This window comes from Capricornis sumatraensis, chromosome 23 (assembly GCF_032405125.1).
Source record: "Capricornis sumatraensis isolate serow.1 chromosome 23, serow.2, whole genome shotgun sequence".
NCBI lineage: Eukaryota > Metazoa > Chordata > Mammalia > Artiodactyla > Bovidae > Capricornis > Capricornis sumatraensis.
The window spans coordinates 17,584,929-17,612,720 of NC_091091.1; the positions used below are offsets into that span (position 1 = coordinate 17,584,929).

Genomic DNA, 27,792 nt, shown 5'->3' on the forward strand with positions numbered 1-27,792 from the left:
CATTAAAATCTAACTGGGTTACTACAAAAGATATAGAAAACAACACAGAGTTACAGATTAGATACAGAGGATCAGGAACAAACTTGGAAGCAATTCTTCACCAGGACGATTTCAGGCTGCACAGTGACCTCACTCCTGGCCTATGAATAAGAAATGAGAGAACGGAATTGATGGATGATGGATGGATGGTCTAGGTAAGAGGTGCATGTGAGGGGTACATAAGGATGTGTGAGTGGGGAGCGCACCGTATTACCGGAATCATTGAATTCATTAAAAACTGCCATCATGTTATTCCATATGCTAATATGGTGTAAAAACTATAGGCCAAGTGCCACTTTATATTTCCTTCCAGTCTTTTTTCTAAGCATAGTTTTTTTTTTTATGTGATTGAAATCCATAGTATGAATATTTTTGTTACCTGGGTTTTTTTTCCCATTTGTTCAAATTCAGTCTTTTGGTTTGACTTGTACAACTTTAGGATAAAGGAAAATGCACTGTGTGTATATCAGCAGAAAAAGACAACTTATCCATTGACTAGTTAGGGTTCTAGTTATATAAATTTCAACTCAAACCAACGGTAGTTTGAGATTTTCAAGGAAAATAGCCTACTTCTTATGGAAAATGTTCAGGATAGAGAATGAAGGAGGTAGACAAACACAATGTGGGAAGGCTGATGCTTCTTTTTTCCCTCATAGGCAACTAGGGGAGGCGGAGAGGGTCAGTAAAGGCATGTTTGGGGGAAAGTTGAAAAAGCATCCACACCTGCTCATTATATCAAATGTCTAGGGACTTTTTAAATAATTCAGGTGCAGTCGGCTCCCTCCAGGGCCAGGTGTTGAGGAGAGTTTCCAGACAAGCATCTCCTCTTGCAAAACTGGAGCATAGGATCTGATTACTTGAAAAGGGGTCTAGTTAGTAGCTATGGCAACCTCCTTCTTTTGCCTTACAACCTGCCTTGGGCTAAGGTATAGGAACTTCTAGGAAAACACTACTACTGTAGCCTGCTGTGGTGGTGAAGAGTTTTGAAGCCCACTTATCTGGTTCTAATCTAGGTTCTGCCACTTCCTAACTGTGTGACCTGGGAATTTACTCAGACTATCAAAGGCTTTCCTTGTGGCTCAGCTGGTAAAGAATCTGCCTGCAGTGTGGGGGACCTGGGTTCGATCCCTGGGTTGGGAGGATCCCCTGGAGAAAGAAAAGGCTACCCACTCCAATATTCTGGCCTGGAGAATTCCATGGACTGTATAGTCCGTGGGATTGGAGAGCTGGATATGGCTAGCAACTTTCACCTCTCTGAACCTCGGTTTCTGAGCCTAGAAAAGAGAGATAATTCATTCAGATTGCTGTGGAATCATCTGTAAGGCTCTTGCTATAGTGCCTGTTAAGTACTAGACTATCTCCCAAGAGTGTTCCCCACTTCATTTCCTAGGAAGAGATGTTTGGACTTAAAATAGAAATGTCCAGAACTAAGTGAAAGCTAGAACAAAATGAATAATACAGCTAACAGTATTGACAGTTTACTGTAGGCTGGCCATTGCGCTGAGTGCTTTATATATAATTTCACAAAGCCCACTTACGGATAAGTGTTATCAAAATTCAAAGACACTTTCCCCACCTCAAACAGCTAGCAGGTGGTACAATCAAGGCTCAAACTCTGTTCTGCTTCTTATCACCTGAAGCCCATGTTCTTATCTTCTAAGTAGACGGATTTCTGGAAGTCACTGGGCTGTGCAGCACTTCTCCAGCTGGATAGTCTGAGGATGCTGGTAGAGTGCAGCTCATCCAGACTTGAGGACAGACCTCCTTAGGTCTGTGGACCCTGATTGCCCTCTAGTGTCAGAGCATTCTTGGGGCCAGCTGGAACCCAGAATCAGGTGTCTTTTCTCTGAAGTGGTAGGGAACTCGCCTCCCCTACAGTCCAGAGCAAATCTGTCTAGTCTGGTGTCTTCCTATTGGCTAAAGGGTTTCTCCTAGGAATGGGGGTAAGACAGGTTGCAGAGATTGGTAGTTAAGAATTATTGGGGGTAGAGCAGTATGCTGAGGTTAAGCGTTGAACCACTGGATGGGGGAATGTCTCTTATACTCAGCAGACAACACACAATTGGTGCTCACTGAATATTGAATGAAGTTTTACCTCTCATTCTCACTAAAGGGTGAGTGCTGCCAAAAGAGCAGTTACAAAGGTCTTCATTGATTTTTGCCAGAAACACCAGCAGAAAAGACACTGTAACATGAACCCCACCTTCCACTTCAGTAGACTCCGAGGCATGTTTATGTCCATGGCTAGGCAAGAATGAAGACGCTGGTTAGGAGAGGAGTTGGAGTCAGCAACGACATATAGTCAGTTTAGGCTGCTAATGTCCCGAATGATCCATGGATCTCAGAGAAGTGCCCCCTCCACCTCCATATCTGCCCAGGTAGTCCACGTCACCAGGTGGTCAGTCAGCACCTAGGTGCACTGTTTATCATGGATAGTAGGGAATCTAAAGACAGGCTCACCAGGTGGCTTATCAGGGGCAGATAAGCCCCCCCCCGCCAACCATGCCCCTTGAATCACAGGAACTCAGCAAAGTTACTGCAAAATAAGGGAGAGATGGTTTCATAAAATAAAGGATATAGAGCAAATAGTACCTGTAAGAATCCAGTCTTTGGCTGCCCAATTTTCTTTCCATATGAATATTAATAACTTTGTAAATGCCCCCATAATGTATGACTATATTGTCAGACATTATTTTTATTACTATTATAACTACCTTTGTTATCATTATTTCTAAGTAATAGAAAACCTAAACCCAAGTAAACACATTTGTTGAGGGCTTTTCACCCCTCAGTGGGGAGGTGGGAACTTCAGGATTGGTTTGCTCAGCAGCTTGTGTTGCCAGAAGTTGGTAGCCAAGAAAAGGAAGTAGGAGGGTAGGACCACAGAAAGGATTTTGGAATAGAAAGCTGGCTTCCCAGAGCAAGGACTAGCCAAGGGCTGGAAGACCGTCTGGGTGGGAGAACTGGTGAGGCTCCGGCTGCTCCCTGGTCTTCTCTGGGGAATCGCTTTGCTTCTGAGGGAAGAGGGGAGAATTCTTACGGTCCACAGTCTGCAGAAATGGACTAAGGAGGCTCCCTGTGGTTGCATAGGGAGCATGGACTCATGGATGACTGAACTTCAGCTGCACCTCCTGCACTAAACTCAGCCCCGATCCAGGCCCTAAGAAGCATAAGGTTACACCTCCCAGCTGTCTGGGATGTACTATCATGTCTACCCACATGAACTTCAGCTCCAAATTTGTATATTCATTGCTCTCTGACTTGCATTTCATCCCCTCTCCAGCTTTTGCTTCCCCAGTCCCTGCCTGAACGCTCTGGCCTCTCCTTACCCTACAACTTGTCTTTCTCAGGGCCCAGTTCCAGGCCTGCCTCTTCAGTGGAGTCTTCCCCAAGGGTCTGGCCTTCTTGGGTCACTTTCTATTTTTGATTCCAGGGGCATTTGTTGTCTGGTTGGGAGCTGATTGTGGTACTTGCCATACAGTTTCAGGCAGCTATGTTTATTGCCTTTTCAGGCAAGCTATGCCAGAACTCCTCACTCAGGGGGGCAGGGCAGGCAGGGTAACGTGGCCGACCATGTAAGGGTTGGGATGAGAGGTAGCATCTGGAGCCAGCCTGGGAACATGCTCCCCATGACACCATAATTCTTGTGCTCATAAAACATCCTCAGAGGATAAGAAGAAACATGTAAGTGAATGCTTATTTCTTTGGGAGGGCCCCCATGAGAGAAGAAATCTCTCAACTGCAGCCTATCAGGCACCAAGGGCGTTAGGAACAGGACGGAAGGAGGGAGAGCTCAGAGCTGTCAAGGAAGCAGGCGACCCTAAGGCCGTGCAGATCCGGCCCAAGGACAGCACGCTCAGCTTCAGACCATCTCCATGTTTTCAGTCCCTAGGGTCCTGGGGCTTCATCTCTCGTTTCCCTCCCCTCTCTCAGGCTAAGTCCGCCCCACCCCCCCCCGCCCGTGGGGATCTGCCTGTGCTGCTCCCACCAACACCTGACACCGCTGAGGCCAATCAATGTTCAGAGAAGAGGCTGTGTCAGAGCAGGGTGTGAGAGCACAAGGCGGGGAGAGGACGAGGGCAGCACGGAGTGACAGAACTTAAATAGTGCACACAGGCTTTTCATAAGAACTTTATTTCTCAAAAAGGGGGGAAGAATCCAAAGTATTAAAATAAATCTCTAATTTTTTGTTTTGGAGAGAAAGGACAGGATGACAAAATAACTCATATAAAAATTTCAAGCATTATGGCGGCAGGTACTTCATCCTCAAACTTGCACCTCCCATCCACAGCTTTGGCTCCAACCGCGTCACAAGTAGGGCTGAGCTCTGGATCCGGAGAGGCTACCAAGCAGCTAGAAAGCTTTTTATATTCACTCCGCAAATAAATACAGAAGGCCAACCTGCCCAGTACAAATGATTCAGTCCATCTCTGTGACTGTTTCTGATGAAAATGCTAATAAGAACTGCCCCTCTCCAAATTCCAAATCTCTCATTGTTGAAGACCAAGAATGTGAAAGAAATGAAATGTGGAGAGACTTGTCAGGTACGACTGGCTCTTGTAACAACCACATGCCAAGAGAGACTCTACCTCATTGAGGTGATAAAAGGTAAAAAGCGACTGTGATTTTTCCATTGCCTTTTATGTGGGAAAACCGCACCTTTCTATTTTTATCATCAAAAGGAATTGCACTATGTGAAGCAAAGTCCCTCTCTGTAGCAATTACGCAAAATCCCTATCTAGAGCAATTATTTTCTAACTTAAAGAGAAAAGAAAAAAAGAGAAGGGGGGGCTGGAATGCGAGTCCTTAGCCTAGACTGATCTTGCCACACAGCCCAGAAGCATGGAGGTGCACTTTCCAACAGCCAGGTCCTACCAGGAGGTGGGAGACAACCGGGCTCACCCCGAGATGCTTGAGATGAGCTTCACTGTGAAGACCCCTCAGAACATGCCCAGCTCTCCTCTGAAGGCTCTCAGTTGGTGTTTCGCTGAGGAATAGGGAGGTTCTCATGAAGGTACTTTAAACTTCCGTGCTCTGAGAAGTCCGAGACCACGTGGTCCTGCCCTCGCAGCAGCCACTTGGTAGTCAGTAGTCCTTCTAGTCCCACTGGCCCCCGGGCGTGGATCCGAGATGTACTTATTCCCACTTCAGCTCCTGCAGGAAAGCAAGGATTGAGGAAGCAGCTTTGCCCAGACTGCTTCCTGTCTACCCACCAGGCCATTTCTTCCTTCTCCTCACTCCCTCTCCCTTTCCGCTCCTGACCTACCCTCCCTAGGTTGGCCTGACTTCCACTCTCCCCATAAACATGTTCTCTGCTCACTGTAAATCATGGTCAGGCCCCTTCTTCTAATGATACAGACTCTATGGGTGTCTCTTTCATATTTTATTTGCAGCGCATTTTGACAATTCTACAAGTGCTGTCTCTGACATCTGTCTGGACTGTGTACCATTATCTGATATCTGGGCATTGTTTGAAGTGTACAACAATGTACAGAGGTTTTATCTACCCAAGTATCCTTCAAACCCTAGATAGTAAGGGCTATGCTCTAGATGTTCCCCAGAATGCTCAGCTGGTAGGTGCTCATAAGACAGTGACTGAATACAGGAAAGGATACTGTTCCTTTCCCTCCCTCCTGCTCCAGCCTCAGACATGGGGCATCGAGGCTTTTTCTGGGTCTGGCGTGGTGTTCTGCACTGTGTGCAGTGGAGGCAGAGCTTCCCTGCTCATCCCAACTTTACTGAACAGGCACTGGGCTAGGCCTTGGGGATAAAGTATGTGAATAACTGATGCAATTCATGGAGCTTGTATTCTTGTAGGCAAGGCAGCCAAGAGAACACCTCAGCAAATAATTGCATGTGGTGATGGGGTGCAGTGGATGCTGGGATAGAGACTGGCAGGGTGGCAGCACCTGGGACAGGGTGGTCAGGGGGAGCCTCCCTGAAGAGCTGTCTTTCGCTGAAACCTGAACAATGAGAAGCAGCTGGCTAGTGGACAGCAGTGGAGCGGTGCTGCAGGCAGCAAAGAGGTGCCTGGGGCAGTGGTTGGCAAGGAGACTAACCACTGGCTTCAAACTCTGGTTTAACAGCATAGAGAACACATGACTTTGGGCATACTGCCTAACCATCTCTTGCTTCAGTTTTTTCTTTTGGAAAAGCAGGAAAATAATAGAATCCATTATGTAGAACTGAGATAATGCATGTGATGTATTTATGCATGGTGCTGGAAATCTAGTAAATGCTCAGTAAATATTATCTGACACAATTATTCATGCATTTCACAGGAATTTACTCAACCGGAGCCTGAGCTTTTGCTCTGAGTGACTGATGGGAAGACAAGGCAGTGGTCTTTGCTCCTCCCCCATCTTGGACCTTCACTTGAATGCTGGGAACCTCAGCCCTTACAAGTGTGTTATTTCTTCTTTAAAAACATGGGAATTAAAAATAAAGAGCCCAATGACTAAGAATAACTAAGCAAAATTCCCTTTAACAACGTTTCATAATTCAGTGAGAATTATTCCTCTAGGCAGTTCTTTATTCAAATGTTCAGAGGAGTTAAAATGTTTTAAGTAGCTGAAATAATTGTCAGATGTGCCATAAATGCCTTACTGGAACTTTGTATAAGGGTACCCCTGAAAATCAGAGACTGTCTGAAAAATCCTTATACTACTGGGGGAATGGAGATTTTACTAGTAATGATGGAAAGGGGGAGGGTGCCTTTCCAAAGCTTTGTATTTCAAAGTCTGTTTTAGAAGTCAACCTCTCTGATGCTGATGCTTCAGCCCAGCACAGGTAGTAGTAAGGACTTCCTTTGCCCTATCCTTGGGGGGATTCCTATCTCTAAGGCAACCTGGATGTCTCTCTCTGAAGCAGTAAGCCTGCAGCGGCAGTGGCCTCAGGGGACCCCGGATGCACGCCTGTCACAACCCATGCATGCAGACATGTTGTGGTCTGCCAAACGTGGAGGGAGTGAGCCAGGCTCCGAACTCAAGCAGCTCTGGGTCTGAACACCAGCTGCGTGACTTTGGGAAAGTTACTTCATTTCTTTAAATCCTAGCATCCTCATCTATGAAAAAGGAAATACAAGTACCTACCTTCTTAACCTGTGAAGTGCGTAGAACACAGGACTTCTACCAGTTCATGGTAGCTGTGACCATTCTCTCTCATAAACCCACTTTCCCTCAGTCTGTCTCCATCATCCTGACCACATTTGTGACTGTAAATGCCAGGTGTCTCCTTCACCCTCACTATGCTCCTTGGGCCACAAAGTGATCCAGAAGGGACTGTTTTCTCTCTGACCAGACTCTTTCTTACCCAGTCCAAAGCGGTAGCCATCAGAGAAGCGAGTGCTGGCATTCCAGAACACACAGGCACTGTCCACATGTTGGAGAAAGAACTCAGCTGTCTTCTCTGCAGCGTAATGAGAAGAAATTGAGTTAGGATGGCCTGGGAAAACTATCCCTGCTTCCAGCCACTCAACAGGGCCTGACTAGGTCAGGGCCCAGGCCCCTGGGGTTCTTCCCTGAATATTAAACATACAGACTTGTGAATATCTAAAACAGGAAGAAAGCAAACCCACTTCATTAGTCATGTTGCCGAAGCAGTAGGTACATGGGAAAGACTGGGTTAGAATCCAGATCTCCTTGTAGACATACCCTCAGTGTGGCAATGGCCTGTCTACACTATCTGTTTCTAGGCTCTGAGCCAAATCCTTAAGTCTCAACTCCAACTTCACACCCATCAGCTGGGTGACTGTGGGCAGGTCTCTGAACCTATGCCTGAAGTCAACAAGGACTGACACCATTACCTCATTCCCAGCTTGTGGAGAGGACATAATGAACTTACAGCTGGGGAGTACTTGTCCCAGACCTAGCAGATGGCAAGCGCTTGGTAAGCACTAGCTGTTCTCACTGGTGGTGCTGTGATTCCTCAGTTTACTGAAGGAAGTTCCCTGAGGGGCCACCCTGGCTTCTCCTTGACCATAGGTCAGCCTCCCGGGCCTGACACCCAGGCGTGCCTTTCAGTGATCACATGGGGAAGGAACGAGTGACTGTGCAGAGCTGGTTTTTCCCTACGCTAGTTGCTTCTCTGCCTAACCTCTGGAGCCTTGGTTTCCTCACCTGTGTGCATGTGTGCTAAGTCACTTCAGTCGTGTCCAACTCTTTGCGACCCCATGGACTGTAGCCCGTTAGGCTCCTCTGTCCATGGGATTCTCCAGGCAAGAATACTGGAATAGGTTGCCATGCCTTCCTCCAGGGGATCTTCCCTGACCCAGGGATCAAACCTGCATCTCTTACGTCTCCTGCATCAGGCAGGCAGGTTCTTTACCACTAGTGCGACCTGAGAAGCCCTTCCTCAGCTATAAAATGGGCCTATTTCAGCAATCTGGAAAGACTGCTGCATGGGTTAAACAGTGATGACTCTGGCACATGGTAAGCCCTGTTTAAAGTGGAGCGAATTACTTCTTCCCTGCTTCCTCCCACTGTGACAACACAACAGGGTAACAGATATACAAGCACTCAGTGAACCAGCAAGTGCCGCCAACCCCAGGCACTATCAGCAACCCACTGAGACTGTGTTTTCCTGCAGGCCCAGAGGGGCTGAGCAGAGCAGGGCCAGCTTGGAGATCAAGGCAGACAAGGTAGACCCTGCATGCTGTTGCCTGTGCGCACTGACCGTTTTCAGTGACGATGACGTCCGTGTGTGAGCTGCCATACTTGTGGATGTGGTCGATGGCGTCCTGCACGCTGTCCACCACTTCAATGCACAGCTCCAAGTCCCCGTACTCAGTTCGGAGGGACTTCACTTCAGACGGGCTGAAGGTCAGATAAGAAGCGAACTTGGGGCCTGCATGAATCTTCACCTGGGGCAGAGGAAGTTGGGGGCAATGACATAAACCCAGTAGAAACAGGCAGTGCATACTCCTCCTTCTGGATCCAACAGCAAGGTGAGTCTAGAGATGATGAGCCTAGGGATCCTGGGGCCTAGACACCAAAACGGCTCCTGCTTCCTTTTAGAGGCAGCCTCCATCCTCCAGAATGCTCTGCTTTGGAAAATGCTGACGGCCGCTTGCTACCAACGGCCCCCAGTAAAAGCGGAGCAGGGATTTAAGCAGGAAGTTTCATAAGCCCTTGACTGCTGGCATTTTATGGAAATGAACACGTGGCTAAAGAAATACCAATCCCCTGCATGTGGGATTTAGGTACTGGACTCAGATGGAAAGAGGGAGATGCTCCAAACAGACCTCTCTTCCTCTGCCAGAGAAGTCCTAGGTGTGCTTTAGAGGAAAACAGTACTTGACTGGGAGCCACTTCAAACTGTGGTAAGTTGTTAGATTTCTGACTTTGTTAGGCTGGGCGCCATATCCAGGTTCAGCTCAGGCCCAGATTTTAGGGCTAATCCCGCTCCTGGCTAGAGAAATTTAAGGATCCTGAGGGCTGGTCACTGAGGACGCACTCACAGTTCTTCAAGATCAAGCACTGGCTCAAGTACCAACAAGCCCCATTTGTCTGGTCCCTATTGCTCCCAAGGTCCTGCATGGTTTCCCATCTGGGGCCCCACATCCTCCAGGCCTGGGATCCAACCAGGTTCCCTAGGGGCCAGAACCCTACCCCTGTGCAAGGTGCCCTCTGCTTTACTTCCTGCATTACAAGGTGCTTTGAGAAGTACACACCCGGGCTCATTCTGACTAAGGAAGGTCCAGGCAACGCTGAGAAGGACTGGTGACATTGTGGGTCTGTCTGAATCAGAACTGGAGGTTTGATTCCTGGATACAAGAGAGCTTTCCTCTTGTCCAGTCCAGTCCAGCATGGTGCCTGGCACACACCAGTGCTCAAACAGGCCACTAGTGTGAGGTCAGGCCCTAAACATAAGTGGTCATGTGATCTAACTCCCTTGTAATCTGTGGGGTACATCTTCATTTTCTAAGCTGTCCTTGCAGGTTCCCATGCCATATCTGTAAGCTGACTGAAGCCTTCATTTCCAGCAAAATGATGGAAGGGAAGAGACACATGCTCAGGGTCAAAGCAACCAAGGCCAGCAGTCACTCTCTCTACTGCTGTGCCAGTTCACACAGTTCTGAAAGGACGCCAGGACACCAGATATTAAAGCTTAAAATACGTCCTGACAGAAAATTTTACATTGTCCATTTTTACCTGGAGAGTGTCTATTTCTTTGCAATTAGGATTTTAGGATGGAATATACATTTTTATTCAAAACTTACTGGCACTGTGGTTGTTTATCATCTTAATGATACAGTAAGAAAATAATCCAGAGCAGACATTATACAAATTGCTCACTCCTAAAAATCACTGTACTAATAAGCACATTAATATTGGCAACTGAAGACATTTGTGGAGGGGAGGATATATGTAAATTTTTGGCTTGAAAACATTTCTGCATAGTCTTTCCAAGTCAAACCCAAACAGGAACGTGTGTTCCGAAACATAAACTTTATGCCAGGAAAGAGTCCATTCAGTGGGCTGCCATGTGATAGGCGTTATCTTTGAACCCTCTTAGCCCTGAACACACTCCACTTTGGAATGAAGCTATTTGTGTATGGGTTTCTTCCAGCCTCTGGAGGCACAGGCGTGGCTCACTCACTCTGTGTTCTCAGCACACAACTTTGTATATGGCAGATGCTCAAAAACGTTGCTTCTCAGATGGCCTTAAATGGAATGGCAGCCGCCCCTGGTCTAATCCCAGAGGCTTCTAAATCTCGGGCGTGAGGACAGGAAGTGATGGCCTTGTCCTACCTGTTCCACTCTCAGCATGTCAATGATCTGGTCAAACAATGGTGTTCTCAGCAGGTCTCGGTGGATTAACAGAGTCTCTAAAGCATTACAGGCAGCTGGATATTCACATTTAGAGTCTCTAACTGAAAAAGGAGAATATAGAATTGTTTCCATTAACATGAACCAGGACCACTGAGGACATGAGAACTATTCTGTGCACGTAAGATGGGACCTGATCGAGCTCACCTAGCCTGGTGACCTTGTCGACACTGGCCTCTGAATCCACGTACATGTGGCAGATGCCTTCACTGTGCCCCATCACTGGGATGCCCTTAGCAGCTTTCTGGATGTCTCTAACCAGCTGAGAAGAGCCTCGGGGAATGATCAGATCTATCATTTTGTCTAAGCGGCAAAGATCTTCTACTTCTTCTCTGGTATTCACCTGAAGAGGTAGAGAATAAAAAGATGAAGATGACTTTTGATCACACAAACTATGGAAGCAGCAGCATCCCTTTCAGAGATAAATGCCTGTACCTCCTGAGAACTAAGTCTGATGCTGTGAGAACTTATTCCAAAAACAAGGAATCATGGGAATTGAAAAGTTGTCCAGCAAATGCTTAAACTCTACACATCAGGTACTGTGCTCCACATTACAAAACATGCAGGATAGGATCCCTGCCCTCAAAGAACTTAGGAGTCTGGTTGGGAAGACAGGCTAGGCCACAATGAGCCAAAACACAGGATGGATACTTCTAAAGATGACAGAAGAGGTACAAAGTGTGATCTCTGGAAGTTCAAGAAGATACAGAGTATGCCAAGCTGTGAGGGTGACAAAGGGAAGGGGCTGCTCCTCTGGCTCCCTGATCACAGCCTAAAGCACGCTGCTGGGTCTTCCTAGGGAGTCACGGTTCTCCATGACTTGGGCTGACAATCTCTACCCCAGGATGCTGGCTGGACTGACTGAAGTGCTTGTGTTAGACCTTGAAGATTATGGGCATTTTTTCCCTTCCCTTGATTTTTAATTTCCCCCCATATGGTTGTGTTACTAACAACAGAAATACAAACATATATTTACAAGAAGGTTCACAGCAACTTCAAACTGGAAACAACCCTGATGTTCATCAACAGAAGAAAGGATAAGCTGTAGTACATGCTTATAAATGGAATACTACACGACAGTAAAAAGGAAAACTACTGCTGGATGAAGCAATGAGAATGAATCTCGAGGACATAATGAATAAAGAAATACAGATGAAAGAGTGCATTCTGTATGATTTCATTTACATGAAATTCAACAATAGGCAAAAGAAATGGAATGTGAAAGAAGTAAAAAAAACAATGGTTTGATGGTGGGAGGGGGGCATGCTGATGGGGAAGGGCACAGGGAATCTTTCAGGTGTTGGCCATGTTCTGTGTCAGGGTGGTTTATACACGTGTGTATATATATATGGACACAATTATATGGGTTTCCCAGGTGGCTCAGTGGTAAAGAAACCACCTGCCAATGGAGGAGACACAAGAGACATGGGTTTGATCCTTGGGTTGGGAAGATCCCCTGGTGTAGGAAATGGCAACCTGCTCCAGTATTCTTGCCTGGATAATTCCACAGACAGAGGAGCCTGGTGGGTTACATACAGTCCACAGGGTCACAAAGAGCAACTAAGCATACATATACATCACATAAGATATACGTTACACTTCTTATATACGTTACGCTTCTTTATATACGTTACACACCAACAGGAAGGAGGAGAAGGAGGAAATCTGTCACATTAAATGAGGATATGGTGCAGCTGAGACCTAAACCCCTACAGTCTGTGCTCTTTCCATCCATTATGTTGCTGTAAGAATAGCCCAGCTTCTTGGTGGGGAGCACATAATGAGGCAGGTTTGTAGATACACCAACCCCTCTCCCCACCAGCAGCCAACAGTATTCTAGAAGGTACGCACGAGTGGGCCTCAAGGGAAAAAGAGAAGGATCTGGAGTCTGCTTGGGTCCAAATCTCAACTCTGATTCTGGGGTGTTATTTTACCAATAAGCCTATTTTTCTTCCATCTATAAAATGGACCTAATAATTAATGGTATCCTTTTCACAGGGTTGTTGTGAGGATTAAATAAAATGATGGATGAAAGTGCTGTGTCCACAGCAGGTGCTCAATAAAACGATCTAGTAGTTCAAAACCTCCACTGGATGGTTGAGGAGAGTGACACAGCTGTTAAAATAATGGCCATAACAATAACAATGTTATAGCAGGACCTCATACAAACTGCATGGTTTCTGACAAACTTTCATAAAACATATCTCATCAGACCTGGCCTAAATCACTGCCAGTGAGCAGAGCCCAGGCCTCACACTCTAGGTCTGGTATTCCTGCTGCCTATGACCTCAAGAATGATTCCTGTCAATCAGTGGTACCAGAACACAGCTGTGAGAGAGGACCTTCATGAGCCCCCCAACCTGGGCCAAGGCAGCACCAGCACTGTCCAACATCACAGACACACAGGATCTGCTGCTCCTCCAGTCAAGCCTGCCTATACAAGTGGCTTGGCCTTCTGCAGCCTGAACTTTGCTTCAAACAGCCAAAGACCTGGCCCGGCTCCTCTGGGCCTGACCTAGCTCATTCCCAGGGACCTACCAGCTGTACAGCTTCCTTGACTCCATGGATTGAGAGGGCCTCCTGGGTCAGGAGGTGAAGGATTCGGTTGCTGTGTGAGGCCTCCTTCCCTCCTTTGAGTAACAAGCCATTACCACTTGCTATAGCCAAGGCTGCCACCTGCAGATCAAAGAGGAATACAGTGAAACACTGAGCATATTCTCTGTGCCAAGCACTGTGCTAATCACTTTATAAGGTCTACCGTGTTTCATCTTTACAACGTTCCAGTGAATTAAGTATCTGCTTTATCCACTGCTTTACAGACAAGGACACTGGAGCCGAGAGGTTGGTAACTCCTCAAGGACACACAGCTTATAAGTGGCAGGGCTGGGGACTTTACACCAGAGCCAAAGCACAGATCTTGAGAAACTGTACTATACAGCTTCCTCAGCACCATTACAAAGTAACCCAAGTTAAGTGCCCAGGGTCACACAGGCCCTACCCTCTCCAGCAACAGGTGCTCAGGAGCCTCCTGACTTAGGTGTTACTCCACCTGACTCAGCAGCACCTGAGGCTATGCAGCATCTCTGGTCACACCCTACCGTGGCCCTGTCATTGCTCTGAGAGCTCTAATGCCTGGTGCTGAGCCCCTGCACAGCTGTGGCAGAGACTGCTGGCAGGACAAAGCAGGCCATTTAGAAGGAGAGTTAGTTACCCTCTGGGAGTGAAGGGCTAATGACACTGATCTGATGAGGCCTGAAGCTGAATTTTCTGAATGCTCTAGGGATGAATGAAAATCTTCGGGCTCTTGTAATGTATCAAAAGAAACTTAACAAAATAAAACTTGCTTGAACATGTTTATCTCCAGAATAATAATTCTTACTCCTTTTTTGTTTTTGTTGCTCATGAATCGCTTACAAAAATTATGTCAACTTTTCCCAGATAAATGCAGAAAGCGCATTCTGCATGTAATTTTCAGGATTCATGGATTCCGTGATGCCGTCCAAGGTTAAGATCCCTGGTGAGAAATCTCAGCTGTACTGGATAAGAGGAAACTTTTTCCTAGTGAAGTATTCGTTAGTATGGATAAAAGGTGGCAGAGACTTCATGGACACGGCCTGCACAGCAACTTAGGACCCGTTTCTACCAGCTGACAGTTATCTCTGGGGGTTCTTCACGAGACAGATATGCGCACAGAAGGGACTGTGTGACAGCACCCGCCACAGGCTCAGGACAGACCCCAACGGCATGGGAGTCCTTAGTGGGCCAGCTGGTTTTAGATCATGTCAGGGAGCAGCCTCGACAAAGCATGTGGGACTCCCAGGGTCACATAAGCCCTAGAAGAAAAGGTTCTGTTCTCTCTTTGAAACTTTGGGGCTAGTGCAAAGAAAGAGCTGGTATCTTCCTGCTGTCAGTCCAGAGGGGAACTGGTTCCAGATTTCTGGGAATTATTTAGGGCCACAAACAAAGCCACCCTCTAATTCCATCTTATACTTCAGAGCATGGCTGCTTGGCAAGATTTTTGCCACATGGTTTCTCCACAATTATAGCCTGTGATTGGTCAGATTTCCTAAAGGGCTCACATGTTAGGCTCCATCAACTACTGAAAGTTCCTCTTCCTAAGAGATGTACCTACAGGAAGCCATCTGTGTCACTGATATTAAATGGTCTTTTTCAAATGCGCAAAACCAGCGATTAGATGAATGAGCCTACAGCAGGGTAGCAGACACTCTGTGGTCAGGGAACAAAGTGCTCCGGTGAACTAAGTTTTTGTCTTTTGGGCTGTACTGCGTAGCATGTGGGATCTTAGTTCCCTGACTAGGGACTGAACCTGTGCCCCCTGCAGCGGAAGCATGGAATCATCACAGAATGGGAGATTCATCTGGGCTCAAGGTTTAGCTCCATCCTTAAAAGTGTGACAGGAGTATTGACTTCTATAAGCTTAAGGTTTTTTCTACTATAAAATGGACATATGAATTACTGTTTTTAGAATTACTGGAAGGATCAAAAATATAAATTGCCTTAAGAGCAACCTGAGAATAAAGTCTCAAAAGCTATCTCTGGGGAAAGAAAGGAAGGAAGGAAGGGAAGGAGGGAGGGTGAAGGAGTGGGAGGAAGGGAAACGAAAGGCATCTCTCGGAGATTTATCTCGAGTCCTGAAAAGACATTCTTCCTCCAATTCCCTACTCCAATGGCCGGCATTAGTCACATACCTGGGGTAGGCAGTCAGGGCGAGATTCGAAGATGACCAATAAAACTCCAATTGGGACAGTGACTTGTTCTAGTTCCAAGTCTTTCGCAATTCGTGTCCGGCGCAAAACCCGCCCCACACTCTCCTGGGAGGAGGCTGCGATCTGCCGCAGACCGATGGCCAGGCTGTTCAATTTAGACGTGGAGAGGCTCAAACGTTTCAGTAGAGGAGTTGCAAGTCTCCCTGAAGAGGTGTGAAGAGTACACGATGAAGCAGTAGACCGGGGTGGGTTACAGCTGTTTTACTGAACACGTGGCACTGTGTTAGGAGCAGACAAGGAACTCAGGGGGTCTCGGGGAGACAAGGATATGTCATTTACACAGCTTTGCTGGGAGGGGCAGTTTGGCAGCTTACATCACCATGTAAAGGTGTGGACACCCATGAGCTTGGTGCCAGCAACTTCAGTTCCAGAAATTTATCATTTTCATGTGCAAATCTGCATGTAGGGTGGATACTTACCACAGCATTTTTATAGTAGTGGGAACTGGATTCTACCTATAGATTCACACAGTGGGCTACAATGCAGTTACTATACTGATATGGAAAGCTGTCTAGGATATAGTTTGTGGAAAAGGCAAACCATAAAACAGCATGCATGATATGACCCTAATTATCACATATTGCACATACATGTGCATAGACACATGTCAGAAAGCTTTAAGAACAGTGATGATCTATCTTTCTGCATTATTTTTTTTATAACAATTGAATTTGTTTTATAATAGGTAGAAGTAAAGCTGTTTTGTTTTAAAATAAATAGAATTATGGTAAGTTCATATACAGAATTTTGTTTTAAATTTAACAGTATGCATTGTGTGATTCTCTCTCTTAACACAAACATACACACATTTATATATATATACATGTATACACATGCAGTCAGGAAAACCATTTGGAATTACATATCACAAATAATCATTGGGCTTCCTTGGTGGCTTAGATGGAAAAAAATCTGCTTGCAATGCAGGAGACCTGGGTTTGATCCCTAGGTTGGGAAGATCTCCTGGCGAAGGGAATGGCAATTCACTCCAGCATTCTTGCCTGGAAAATGCCACAGACAGAGAAGCCTGGGGGGCTAGAGTCCATGGGTTTGCAAAGGGTCATACACGACTAAGCACACACACACATCACAAATCATTATTATGATGAACGTTGAATGATACTATGAAAAATTTCCCCTTCTTTGTTATAGTCATAACCACCAAGACAAAAATAATAAAAAGACTTTTACTTTGGAGTGGAGGAACCAACCTTTTATTAAGAAAAAAAAAATGAAACCATAATTTCATCAACCAATTATATTAATTTTCTTCATTTTCCCCCATGTGCTAAAAACCAAGTTTTAATTGTAGTGCATATTAAATATTATACTCTAGTTTGTCACCTCATAATGCATAGACATTTTCCATGTTGCCAAAATAATTTAATTACTACTAAACATCCCATTGACTTGATACAGTTCAATGCACATGACTATACCAATGTTATTAAACACTCAGGTTGTTTCCAGTTTTCACTGGAATAAATAATCCTGCTCTAAGAATCTTTTTCTTTTAAAGAATTTTTACATGCAGGGCTGTTTTTTCCTCCTGCAATCTTATCTTAGGATAAATTTCCTAAACTGGGCTCGCCGAGAAAAAGGCAATTACTATGCTCATGTATACACTAGACTTTGTTCTTAGGTCATGTGTGTCCTTATGGACTCCTAGAGAGAGATAACTGGGATCAGAAGTCAGACCTCTGCCAACAACCAGGTGTGTGATCTTAAGCAGCAGCTTTAATCTCTCCGGGTCTTAATTCTTTTAAACTAAAGATTTCAGTAAGATGTCAAAAAAGATTTCTTCCATTTATGAAAATTTTTGTGGTTTTCCAATACTGCAAAAATTCAAAAGACCAGATGTAAAGTCCAAAGAAAGTTCCAAGGTAATGGCTCAAAAATGTTTTAAGGAATGAGAGAAACACTGATGAGCCCTGCAAGGTTTTTTTTAAAGGGAATCTACTAATTTGGATGTTTGATTTGAGGCACATTTATTCACAAGGATAAAATCAAGCGCCATTATTTTAGGATGGAAAAGACAGAGAACTAAGAAAAAGAGAGACAGAGGAGAGCCTGTCTGACTCAACACGTAATTTAGTTGTCTGTAACGTAAGTTCAGCTTACTCTATCATTAGGACCTCCAGGGCATTTCTGGATGGCAGACAACATGCTGGTTAAGGAGATAAAGCTATCTTTCACCACAGGCTGCACCAACTATTTCCACTATTCTTATATACACTGTCCATCTGGGTTTGGCTCCCAAATCTGTCACTGACTGTATGGTTTTAGGCATGTTAACAACTTCTTTCTACTTTAGTTTTCTCCTCTGTATAACAGGGATAATAAATAGTAGCTACTTTATAGGCACCGTATTCTAAAGAGAAAATGAGATCCTGCCTGTTAATTCCTTAGCATAATGCCCAGCAATACAAAGGCCTCAGTAAATGTTATCTGCTATTAGCTGAATGTCTAAAATAGTGCAGTCCTCAGTCTTTTTCCTTTCTGACTTGTGATGTGTGGGGAACGCAAAAAGCCCCTCAGCAGGTGAGGGGTGGGTGGGTGTTGTACAGAATATCTAAGAAAGGGGGTGGAGGTAGTAGGTGTACTTCAAAAAATCCCAACGAGCACCAGCCACCAACCCTCAATAAAAAATGATGTGTAATATGTAATTTCTTCCATAACGATCTTATCTTTGGGCAGACTATGCTGTAAGAATTATTGATAAAACAAAGACTAAAAACCAAAACAAATCCCTCCATAACACTGACTCAGCTGCCTACTCTTTACCTTCGGCCTCCTCCAAGTCTTTTTTGTTGGCTAACAGGATCTCATCTCGCTGGTCTGTCAACAGATCGGCCAGGTGATGGATAATCTCTGCTCTCTAGGAAGAAAGGTAAAAGATTAACACAAATAAGCAAAAATGTTAACTCATGAAGAATGCACATTACACTTTTAGACTTACTCTTCTGAGTGTGCCAGGCCTTGCTCCTAAATCAAATCTCCTTACTTCATTCATTCATTCCCTACCACCACTCCCCTCATTCTTCCTTCCTCTCTCAGTAGTAATCTTTCCACTTTTCTTCCTCTTGTTCCACTCCTGATCATGATGATTAACACACCCTGGCCTTGTGTTTGGGGAGAAGGCATGCATTATTTGGCTCACTGATGAGATGGGCCAGCACTTGGAATCAGCATGATATACACACTGCACTTATTTAACAGCATCAGCTGTATACCTGATTTCCCAGGTTAAGTTTTTGCATCTAGTTCTTCTTTTTGGACAATTATTACTGACAATTAATGTAAAAATCCAGTCCTGAATGCTGGAGGAGACCCCAGTCCTTACCCACCTAGATAAGAAGACATAGGAAATCAGACTAGTGATTACTAAAGGAGTAAAAGAAGTGACTAAAGAGAAAGAGAAACTAGGGTCCTCTTGGGCTTTCCTTTCTTTACTTGTAGTTATTTCAAATTTTCTTTTCCATTCTCAGGCCAAAGAACTCCTCAGAAGAAACCTATATACGTCACTTTCAAATCTAGCCTTAACATCACAACTATCAGGAAGCCAGCCCCCGCTTCCAGCCGACTTTCTCACATTTTATTGCATCTGCTACTTCAACTGACTGAATCACTGTGGACAGGGCAGGGCTAAGCTATGGAGCAGACTGAAGCTTCCATCTTGTAGGTAAGCTACGTGATTTGGGTGAGTTGGAATAAGTTACTTTCCTACATTTCCCTGCCCAGTATGTGGCAGGATTAGGGAGCCTCTCTAATCTCATGATTTTCATGATACTTTTGATCAAAACATCATAATTATGCCAAGCTACCTCAGGCTTCAGCCTATAAAAGACAGAGGAGAAAATGAAATCGAGAAAAAGGGCAAACAAATCTGAATCACACTTATTACCCAGATTTAAGTCTATGGGACCTGAGGAATAGATGGAGAAACAGCAGGCTTGACTGTGCACGAAACCTCACAGCATGACTTGCTCTGAAAATCAACAGAACTATCAGCAAAGATTATTACCTGCTCAGGTTCCAAAGTGGCCAACATCCTTCCTCCTGATCGAGCCATTTCTCCCTGCTGCTCCACAGTAGGGCCTGCAAGAACATGTGCAGACATCAGCTCATGGTCATGATATGCTTGCTTCACATCCAGAGATCACTCTGACCAATAAACTGGCAGACGAGCATACCAGATTAACTCAGGCAGAAACATAAGAACCTGTCTGCACACAATAGGATTTACATCTTTTGGAGTTCTCAGTTCCACTTTGGCTTAAATTTTCTCATGTGTTTGCACTGCTGAATGTAGATTCTATGACAATGCTGACCTTCTGAACATCTGAGAGCACATACACCATTTCTTATGCATCCTTCCATCTCCAATGTTCCCTAGCACCTGGCATCCAGCGTGGGCCTAGCAAATGTTTCTTGAGAAAATGGATACTTATATTCTTTAACTTGATGATTTTAGCAGGTTAGTCAGGTTAGATAAGTTTTACAAAAACATAGGAGGATCCAATTTTGCAAGCAGCATTCAAAACTACACCATATTTCATACTATTAGCACATCAATTTTGTGAGCCCTCCTCCTAGGAGAGCTCTGTCTTCAGCCCCATCTAGGCCATGGAGGCACTAGCTATCATCCACAGACCACGGGACACTATGCAGAACTACTTACCTGCAGGTTTTACTTCGGAAAAGAAGGTGCCAACTTTCTTTCCCTCCACAATGTCTGTGATGACATGCCCGGACACCTTGGGGTGGGTCCCATTGGCAATGACCACAGAAGTACCACCTTGTAAAGCCCAGAGAGCTGCTTTCACCTAATGGGAGAAGTTAGATCCATGGATGAGATTCAGACCTTTATTTATTTAAATTTTTTTTACCAGTAAGTATAGAAACAGATTTTTATTCCAAATCATATCTAGAAATTTTACTAATGTTTAAAAAGAACAATTAAAATGATAATAATATATCCAAATGGCATTTATTCATTACTGACTATGAAATTCTGGTTAGGTACAAGTATAACATACATGTTGATACGACCATTAATCACACAGGTTCAGGGATATCTGAAAACAGCATGCACTTAAGTATTCAATACTTCGTGATACAGACCTTTGCAGGGTCTAGACCCCTGCACTTTAAACATGTAAAAACAAAGAAAATACAATGTGATACTAAGCAATTTAAGTATCTGTAGGAAGGTTTTCAAGGAGCTCAGAAGCTCTGAAGACACACTCAGCCCATGTGTTCGTCTCAGCCCAATCCTGGCACACGTTGTCTAAAGAGGAACCAATCTGCTCTTTGTGCTCAGTGTGTTCTCCGAGACACTGGTACTGAGACACGTGACTGCTACATTTGACTTGTCGTGCCTCAACTCAAGTGTCCAGCTTGCTGCTTGACCAGAATATGATCGAGTACTCTGAGCTACATACATGGGGTTGTAGTCTTCACCTCTGCCATTGCTACAAATGATGCTGTACCTGAAGGGTATAACTTCTTAGAAAAATTAATGAGAGAGAAGAATTTTGTAAAAGATTTTATCAGAAAATATTTGAGCTTTAATAAAAACACTTAAGAGGATTTATGAATTATAAAAAATACACTGTTCTTTAAGAGGTTACAATATGAACACATTCTTTATACATCACTAATACATACACAGAAAGACATGACTAAATACAGGTACACAATAGTCATTAAACCTTTATTTAAATATGCATCTTTGTATATATACATCAGCCCTCAAACAATTACAAAAGCAAGAAGGATAAAATACTGTTTGGTTTTAAAATTGTTATGGGCAGTAAAGGCAACAGAGTCCTACCTTGGCTTCCATGCCACCCATTCCAACTCTGGACTTGGTTCCAAATGTCACAGACTGCTGATCACCAGGATAAAATATATCAATGAGCTTTGCATCATCTGACCCTGGGGGGCTGTCAAAGAGACCTAAAAAGCAAACAAGAGTCAGTAATACTGTTTAGCAGAAGTGAGCAACCCCCAAGAGAGACCTTCCCGGGGACCTGCCAACCACTCTGTACTCGACTCATCCAGATAAATTCAGCTATTTGGCCAGCTCTGATGAGAAAAGAGGTTACGAGGTCCATGGAGCCTACCCACACTGGAAATCAGCTCCAGGAGGATGTATCTTACATACTTTTATTAACTTTGCCTGGTAAATGAATGTTTGCCAGCATCAGAGCACGGCCATATCCCTGGCACAAAATTTACTGGTCCTGCCTATAGTCTACAGTGAAGCTGTCCTCACCTTTGCCATTGCTACTTATGATACTGAACCTTAAGGATGCAACTGAAAAAGGTGAGTGGCTTTTGCACAAACAGTGCAGCAGCCGGATACTGTTTAATGTGACTATTTCCAAGGGCATGAAATATGAGAGGCTCTCATTCACTCTCAGAGTACCCTTTCAAAAAGTCACACTGCACTCCCCACATTATGAGTAAGCCTCTGAAGGTCAGGCTGAGTTAGCAGAAGAGCGCAGATCTGTCACCACAAAGCCAATGTCCTCTTTAAAACTGAGGAGACTGACATAAAATGAGAGTTACACAAAATGTTATATGCATACCATCCAAGATTAAAAATCTTTACAATTTCACTTTGAAAGGCGAGGTCTAAGGGGAACACAGGCAGAGGGAACTGCTAGTAGTCAGGGGCTGGCTGAAGGACATTTAGGCAGTGATGTTTCTGGTTTCAAGTTACTGCTTTTCTTGTGCTAAAATACACCTCTCTGCTCCAAATCTTTAATACAATCAGGCCATATGCATCCTCTCTAAGAGAGTAAGGGAATCAGAGTGGTGAGAATGGTCAGTGTCCAGGGCACAACAAAGAAGTGCAAACCATAAGTAGCAATTACACAGAGAAAGAGAAATAACCTCTCATAACCCCTGTCTGCCTCAACCCAGCAGCTCACAGCTCTGGGGGTTCAGGGCTGGGTTCTTCTCAGAAGGCATTATGCTATGGGATCATAAATAGTATTTGACAATTTAAGCCAAACCTCCAGACACCTTGAGTTCCTAGCATTCTGATATTTCACCTACTTTTCTTTTTCGTTATAGCAGCCTCTCAAACCCACTGAGAGTGTACTTAAAATTCTGGCATCTTTCTAAAAATCAATATTCAGTGGATAACTAATCAGAGTTAAGAGCACAAGCCTGCCAATGGCCAGTTTTGGTGTTTGAGGCTACATTAAAACTAAGGTATACTAAAGTCTAGTTCAAACTGGGTTTTATTTTTATTATTATTTTTTAAAAATAATTTTATTTATTCCTGGCTATGCTAGGTCTTCGTTAATACATGCTGGCTTTTTCTAAACTGGGAACAAATCCTGCCATATTAACCTGCCATGGGTGTGGGGCAGTGAACTAAACAGGTTTTTTCCTAACTTGCTGAGAATGTAATGAGGGACTTTTGAGATCCTGAGGTTTGGCCCACTTTAGATACCTCTACCATCTTCTCAGACATCCTGGAATGTGAAGTCACGTGGGCCTTAGACAGCACCACTACAAACAAAGCTACTGGAGGTGATGGAATTCCAGTTGAGCTATCTCAAATCCTGAAAGATGATTCTGTGAAGGTGACGCACTCAATATGCCAGCAGGTATAGAAAACTCAGCAGTGGCCACAGGACTGGAAAAGGTCAGTTTTCATTCCAATCCCAAAGAAAGGCAATGCCAAAGAATGCTCAAACTACCGCACAATTGCACTCATCTCACACACCAGTAAATTAATGTTCAAAATTCTCCAAGCCAGGCTGCAGCAATACGTGAACCGTGAACTTCCAGATGTTCAAGCTGGTTTTAGAAAAGGCAGAGGAACCAGAGATCAAATTGCCAACATCCGCTGGATCATCAAAAAGGCAAGAGAGTTCCAGAAAAATATCTTACTTCTGTTTTGTTGACTATGCCAAAGCCTTTGACTGTGTGGATCACAAGAAACTGTGGAAAATTCTGAAAGAGATGGGAATACCAGACCACCTGACCTGCCTCTTGAGAAGCCTATATGCAGGTCAGGAAGCAACAGTTAGAACTGGACATGGAACAACAGACTGGTCCCAAATAGGAAAAGGAGTACGTCAGAGCTGTATATTGTCACCCTGCTTATTTAACTTATATGCAGAGTACATCATGAGAAACACTGTGCTGGAAGAAGCACAAGCTGGAATCACGACTGCCGGCAGAAATATCAATAACCTCAGATATGCAGATGACACCACCCTTATGGCAGAAAGTGAAAAGGAACTAAAAAGCCTCTTGATGAAAGTGAAAGTGGAGAGTGAAAAAGTTAGTTTAAAGCTCAACATTCAGAAAACTAAGATCATGGCATCCAGTCCCATCACTTCATGGCAAATAGATGGAGAAACAGTAGAAACAGTGTCAGACTTTATTTTTGGGGGCTCCAAAATCACTGCAGATGGTGACTGCAGCCATGAAATTAAAAGACGCTTACTCCTTGGAAGAAAAGTTATGACCAACCTAGATAGTATATTGAAAAGCAGAGATATTACTTTGCCAACAAAGGTCTGTCTAGTCAAGGCTATGGTTTTTCCAGTAGTCATGTACGGATGTGAGAGTTGGACTGTGAAGAAAGCTGAGTGCCGAAGAATTGATGCTTTTGAACTGTGGTGTTGGAGAAGACTCTTGAGAGCCCCCTGGACTGCAAGGAGATCCAACCAGTCCATTCTAGAGGAGACCAGTCCTGGGTGTTCATTGGAAGGACTAATGCTAAAGCTGAAATTCCAATACTTTGGCCACCTCATGCAAAGAGTTGACTTACTGGAAAAGGCTCTGATGCTGGGAGGGATTAGGGGCAGGAAGAGAAGGGGACGACAGAGGATGAGATGGCTGGATGGCATCACCGACTTGATGGACACGAGTTTGAGTGAACTCCGGGAGTTGGTGATGGACAGGGAGCCCTGGCGTGCTGCAATTCATGGGGTCGCAAAGAATCAGACACGACTGAGCGACTGAACTGAACCATATTCTCCTTGGATCAAAATGGGAGCAGGTTAAGAAAGTGAACAGAGTGAATGGGAAGCCAAGTTGGAGCTGGGAGGGCCCCTCCATGAAGAGGGGGAATGCAGAGAGGAACAGAGTAACACACAAAAACACAGCGGTCACACAGCCTGGAATTTCCACAGTGGAGCCAATTTAAAATAATGTATCTCATGATTTACATTAAAAACTAAAAGTGATCAAGACCACAAGGCGGTATCACTTCACACCCACCCGCATGGCTATAATCAAAATGGCAGATACCAGGAAGGAAGGGCTGGTGAGGATGGGAGAAGCTAGAACCCTCATACACTGCCGGGAAAATGTAAAATGGCACAGCTGCTCAGGAAACAAGCCTGGTACTTCTTCAAAAGGCTGAACAAATGATCCAGCAATTCTACCCCTAAGTAAAATAAAAAGTATGTTCACACCAAAACTTGTGCACAAATGTTCACAGAATCAGTAGTTATAATAGCTTAAATGTCTACCATCCTGACAACTAGGTAAATAAAACTTACAAACAGGTAGTGCATCTACATAGTGGAATATTATTTGGCAATAAAAATAAATGAAGTACTAATATGTGCTATAACATCAACGAACCTTGAGAACATTAAACCAGTCATGAAGGATCACATACACATACTGTATGATCACACTTATGTCTAGAATAGGCAAATCAATAGACAGAGAGGAGACTTCCTGGGCGGTCCAACCGATAAAACTGCGCTCCCAATGCAGTGGGCCCAGGTTCAATCCTTGATTGGGGAATGAAGATCCCATATGCCACAACTAAACCACGCATCTTAACTACTGAGCCTGTGTAATATAGGCCCAGGCAGCACAACTAGAGAAGCCCACGTGCCTCAGTGAAGACCCAGAGCAGTAAAAAAAAAAAACAAAAAAAAACAGAGACAGAAGGTAGACTTGAGGTTGCCAAGGGCTGGAGGGTTTCGAAGGATGTGAGGAGTGACTGCTAAAGGGTTTGGGTTTCTTGTTTGGGTGATTAAAAATGTTCTAAGTTGTGGGGAGGGTTGAACAACTGTATGAATATACTAAAAATCATTGAACTGTAAATTTTAAAAGGTAAATTATATGTTTTGTGAATTAAAGTGCCTGGAAATGACAACATTTTACAGCATTCAACTTTATCTCCCCAGGTGCCTCCCTTCCACCGTCACATTTTTTGAATCACAAAACCCTCTTCAGACCATATGGCTCAGAAAATAATGGTCCACAGTGAAAAGATCAGGGGAACTCATGCTCACATATACAGTACTTAAAACAAAGACTGGATATAAAGTAAAGCATTTCTTTGTACCTTCTACATCTGAAAGAACAATTAAGAGGTCAGTCTTCATTTCCACAGCCAGACGGGCAGCCAGGCTATCATTATCTTTAACACTAATAACCTAAAATACAGGTACAAAAAGTTGTGAGTAAGGGACCTATGCAGTTCAAATAGAAGTTCACAGAAGTACTCAGCTAGGCTCTGGCAGGCAAAATGAATGAATCTGGGCATGTGCATGATAGCTCTTAAAGGCCCTTTCAGTCTGCAAAACATCATGCCAACTGGCAACCCCCTCTCCAAACATGCCCCCTTCTCTCCACTGACACACACAAGCCATGCTCACAGTACCACCTTAAATCCATATTGCACCTCACCAGTTGAATGAAACCCCCTGATTTTACAAGAGCTTATGCAGCCTTCCAGGAGGCCAGCTTCTCTCCCATTTCTCCATCTTGTTTATGCCCAACATCTGGTGTTAGTACATGCAGCACAGCATGGCATTAGTGTCTACAGCATGCTAACCCTCATGAATACTTTACCCACATTTACCCCCTGGAGATCACTATTGGGCTCTGCTGGAGGGACAACAGCATCGTTTGTATTGACAATGGGGACGATGTTCATTCGGAGAAGCTCATGAAGAGTCCCATTGAGGTTCCGGCGCTTCTGTTCATCATGGAAATCCAAATTGGTCACCAAAATCTAAACGGATTAAAGAAATTGAAAACGTGGGAGACAGGAAAATAGGGAACTTCCCAGGAATAGCACTCATACAAAGGATGCTAAGAGTATAGGAGTTAAACTTTAGGTTTCTTGGATCCTGAAAAGTTCAAAATAGAACAAATCTTTGAAGACTTATCTAATTCTTCTAGAGACAGACAAAAGAATCACCTGGAAGATTTTAGTATGCTCAAGCCATCTTGCAAAAATACTTTAATCCTTAGCTATTAAATCTCATCCATTTACAAAATTAAGAAAATGAATGTACCTACTTTAGAGGGATCTGGGGACAGTAATAACTGCCATTTCTAAATAATCTTTGCATCCCAGCATTTGATTCAAAGTCTGGCCATACACACAGTAGGTGCTGAAACATGTTGAGTGAGTGAATGAACCGTTACTCTGCCTTGAACACGTACCGAATGAAATGGAACAGGGCCGTACTGTCCCTATTTTTGCTCTGTGGCTGACCACTGCCGGAGGTAGCAAAGACTGTTATCTGAACAAGTAGGATGAGTCTGAGAGGCTTATGGAGATGAGTCTTTACACAAACTGAAAGAAGGGCTCAGCATAACTAGTTCAGGGACAGATTTACTCAAGCTGCTCAAAGGCAAGAGTGGAGAGCTGGGTGTGGGGGCTGGCTAACAGCTCCCCCTTGCTGGAATCAGAATATTAGGCAATGTTTAGCAGGAGAGACGGAGGAGGCGATGGCATCCCACTCCAGTACTCTTGCCTGGAAAATCCCATGGACGGAGGAGCCTGGTAGGCTCCAGTCCATGGGGTCGCGAAGAGTCGGACACGACTGAGCAACCTCACTTTCATGCATTGGAGAAGGAAATGGCAACCCACTCCAGTGTTCTTGCCTGGAGAATCCCAGGGATGGCAGAGCCTGGTGGGCTGCCGTCTATGGGGTCACACAGAGTCGAACACAACTGCAGCGACTTAGCAGCAGCAGCAGCAGCAGGAGAGAAAGATAAACGGGTATGACAGCAGGAAACAAAATGGTCACAAACTCCTAAGCTCATGAATTAAACGTTTCAGTGAAATCCCTCTGATGTTCATGGAAGAAGGCTCCTGTGATACAGGACAGAGCTGAGGTAGGAAA

At 44.4% G+C, this 27,792-nt stretch overlaps 1 protein-coding gene across 3 annotated transcripts in view; it reads right to left on the bottom strand.

Moving 5' to 3' along the window:
* Positions 1-4,200: 4,200 nt before the first annotated feature.
* ALDH18A1 (aldehyde dehydrogenase 18 family member A1) overlaps positions 4,201-27,792 on the bottom strand; it is a 40,489-nt gene continuing 16,897 nt past the window's right edge. Inside the window, exons 6-18 of one of the 3 annotated variants that reach the window (XM_068961208.1) lie at positions 26,517-26,669; positions 25,998-26,088; positions 21,492-21,616; positions 20,337-20,481; positions 19,680-19,753; positions 18,440-18,533; positions 15,578-15,798; positions 13,407-13,544; positions 11,016-11,211; positions 10,791-10,912; positions 8,713-8,899; positions 7,351-7,446; positions 4,201-5,193 (exon numbers count right to left, since the gene is read on the bottom strand). In XM_068961208.1, the coding sequence (XP_068817309.1) occupies positions 5,012-5,193; positions 7,351-7,446; positions 8,713-8,899; positions 10,791-10,912; positions 11,016-11,211; positions 13,407-13,544; positions 15,578-15,798; positions 18,440-18,533; positions 19,680-19,753; positions 20,337-20,481; positions 21,492-21,616; positions 25,998-26,088; positions 26,517-26,669 (1,824 nt within the window). In that variant the 3' untranslated portion in view covers positions 4,201-5,011. Of the gene's footprint in view, positions 5,194-7,350; positions 7,447-8,712; positions 8,900-10,790; positions 10,913-11,015; positions 11,212-13,406; positions 13,545-15,577; positions 15,799-18,439; positions 18,534-19,679; positions 19,754-20,336; positions 20,482-21,491; positions 21,617-25,997; positions 26,089-26,510; positions 26,670-27,792 lie in introns of all 3 variants that reach the window. The other 2 variants (XM_068961207.1, XM_068961209.1) reach the window with 2 other exon arrangements.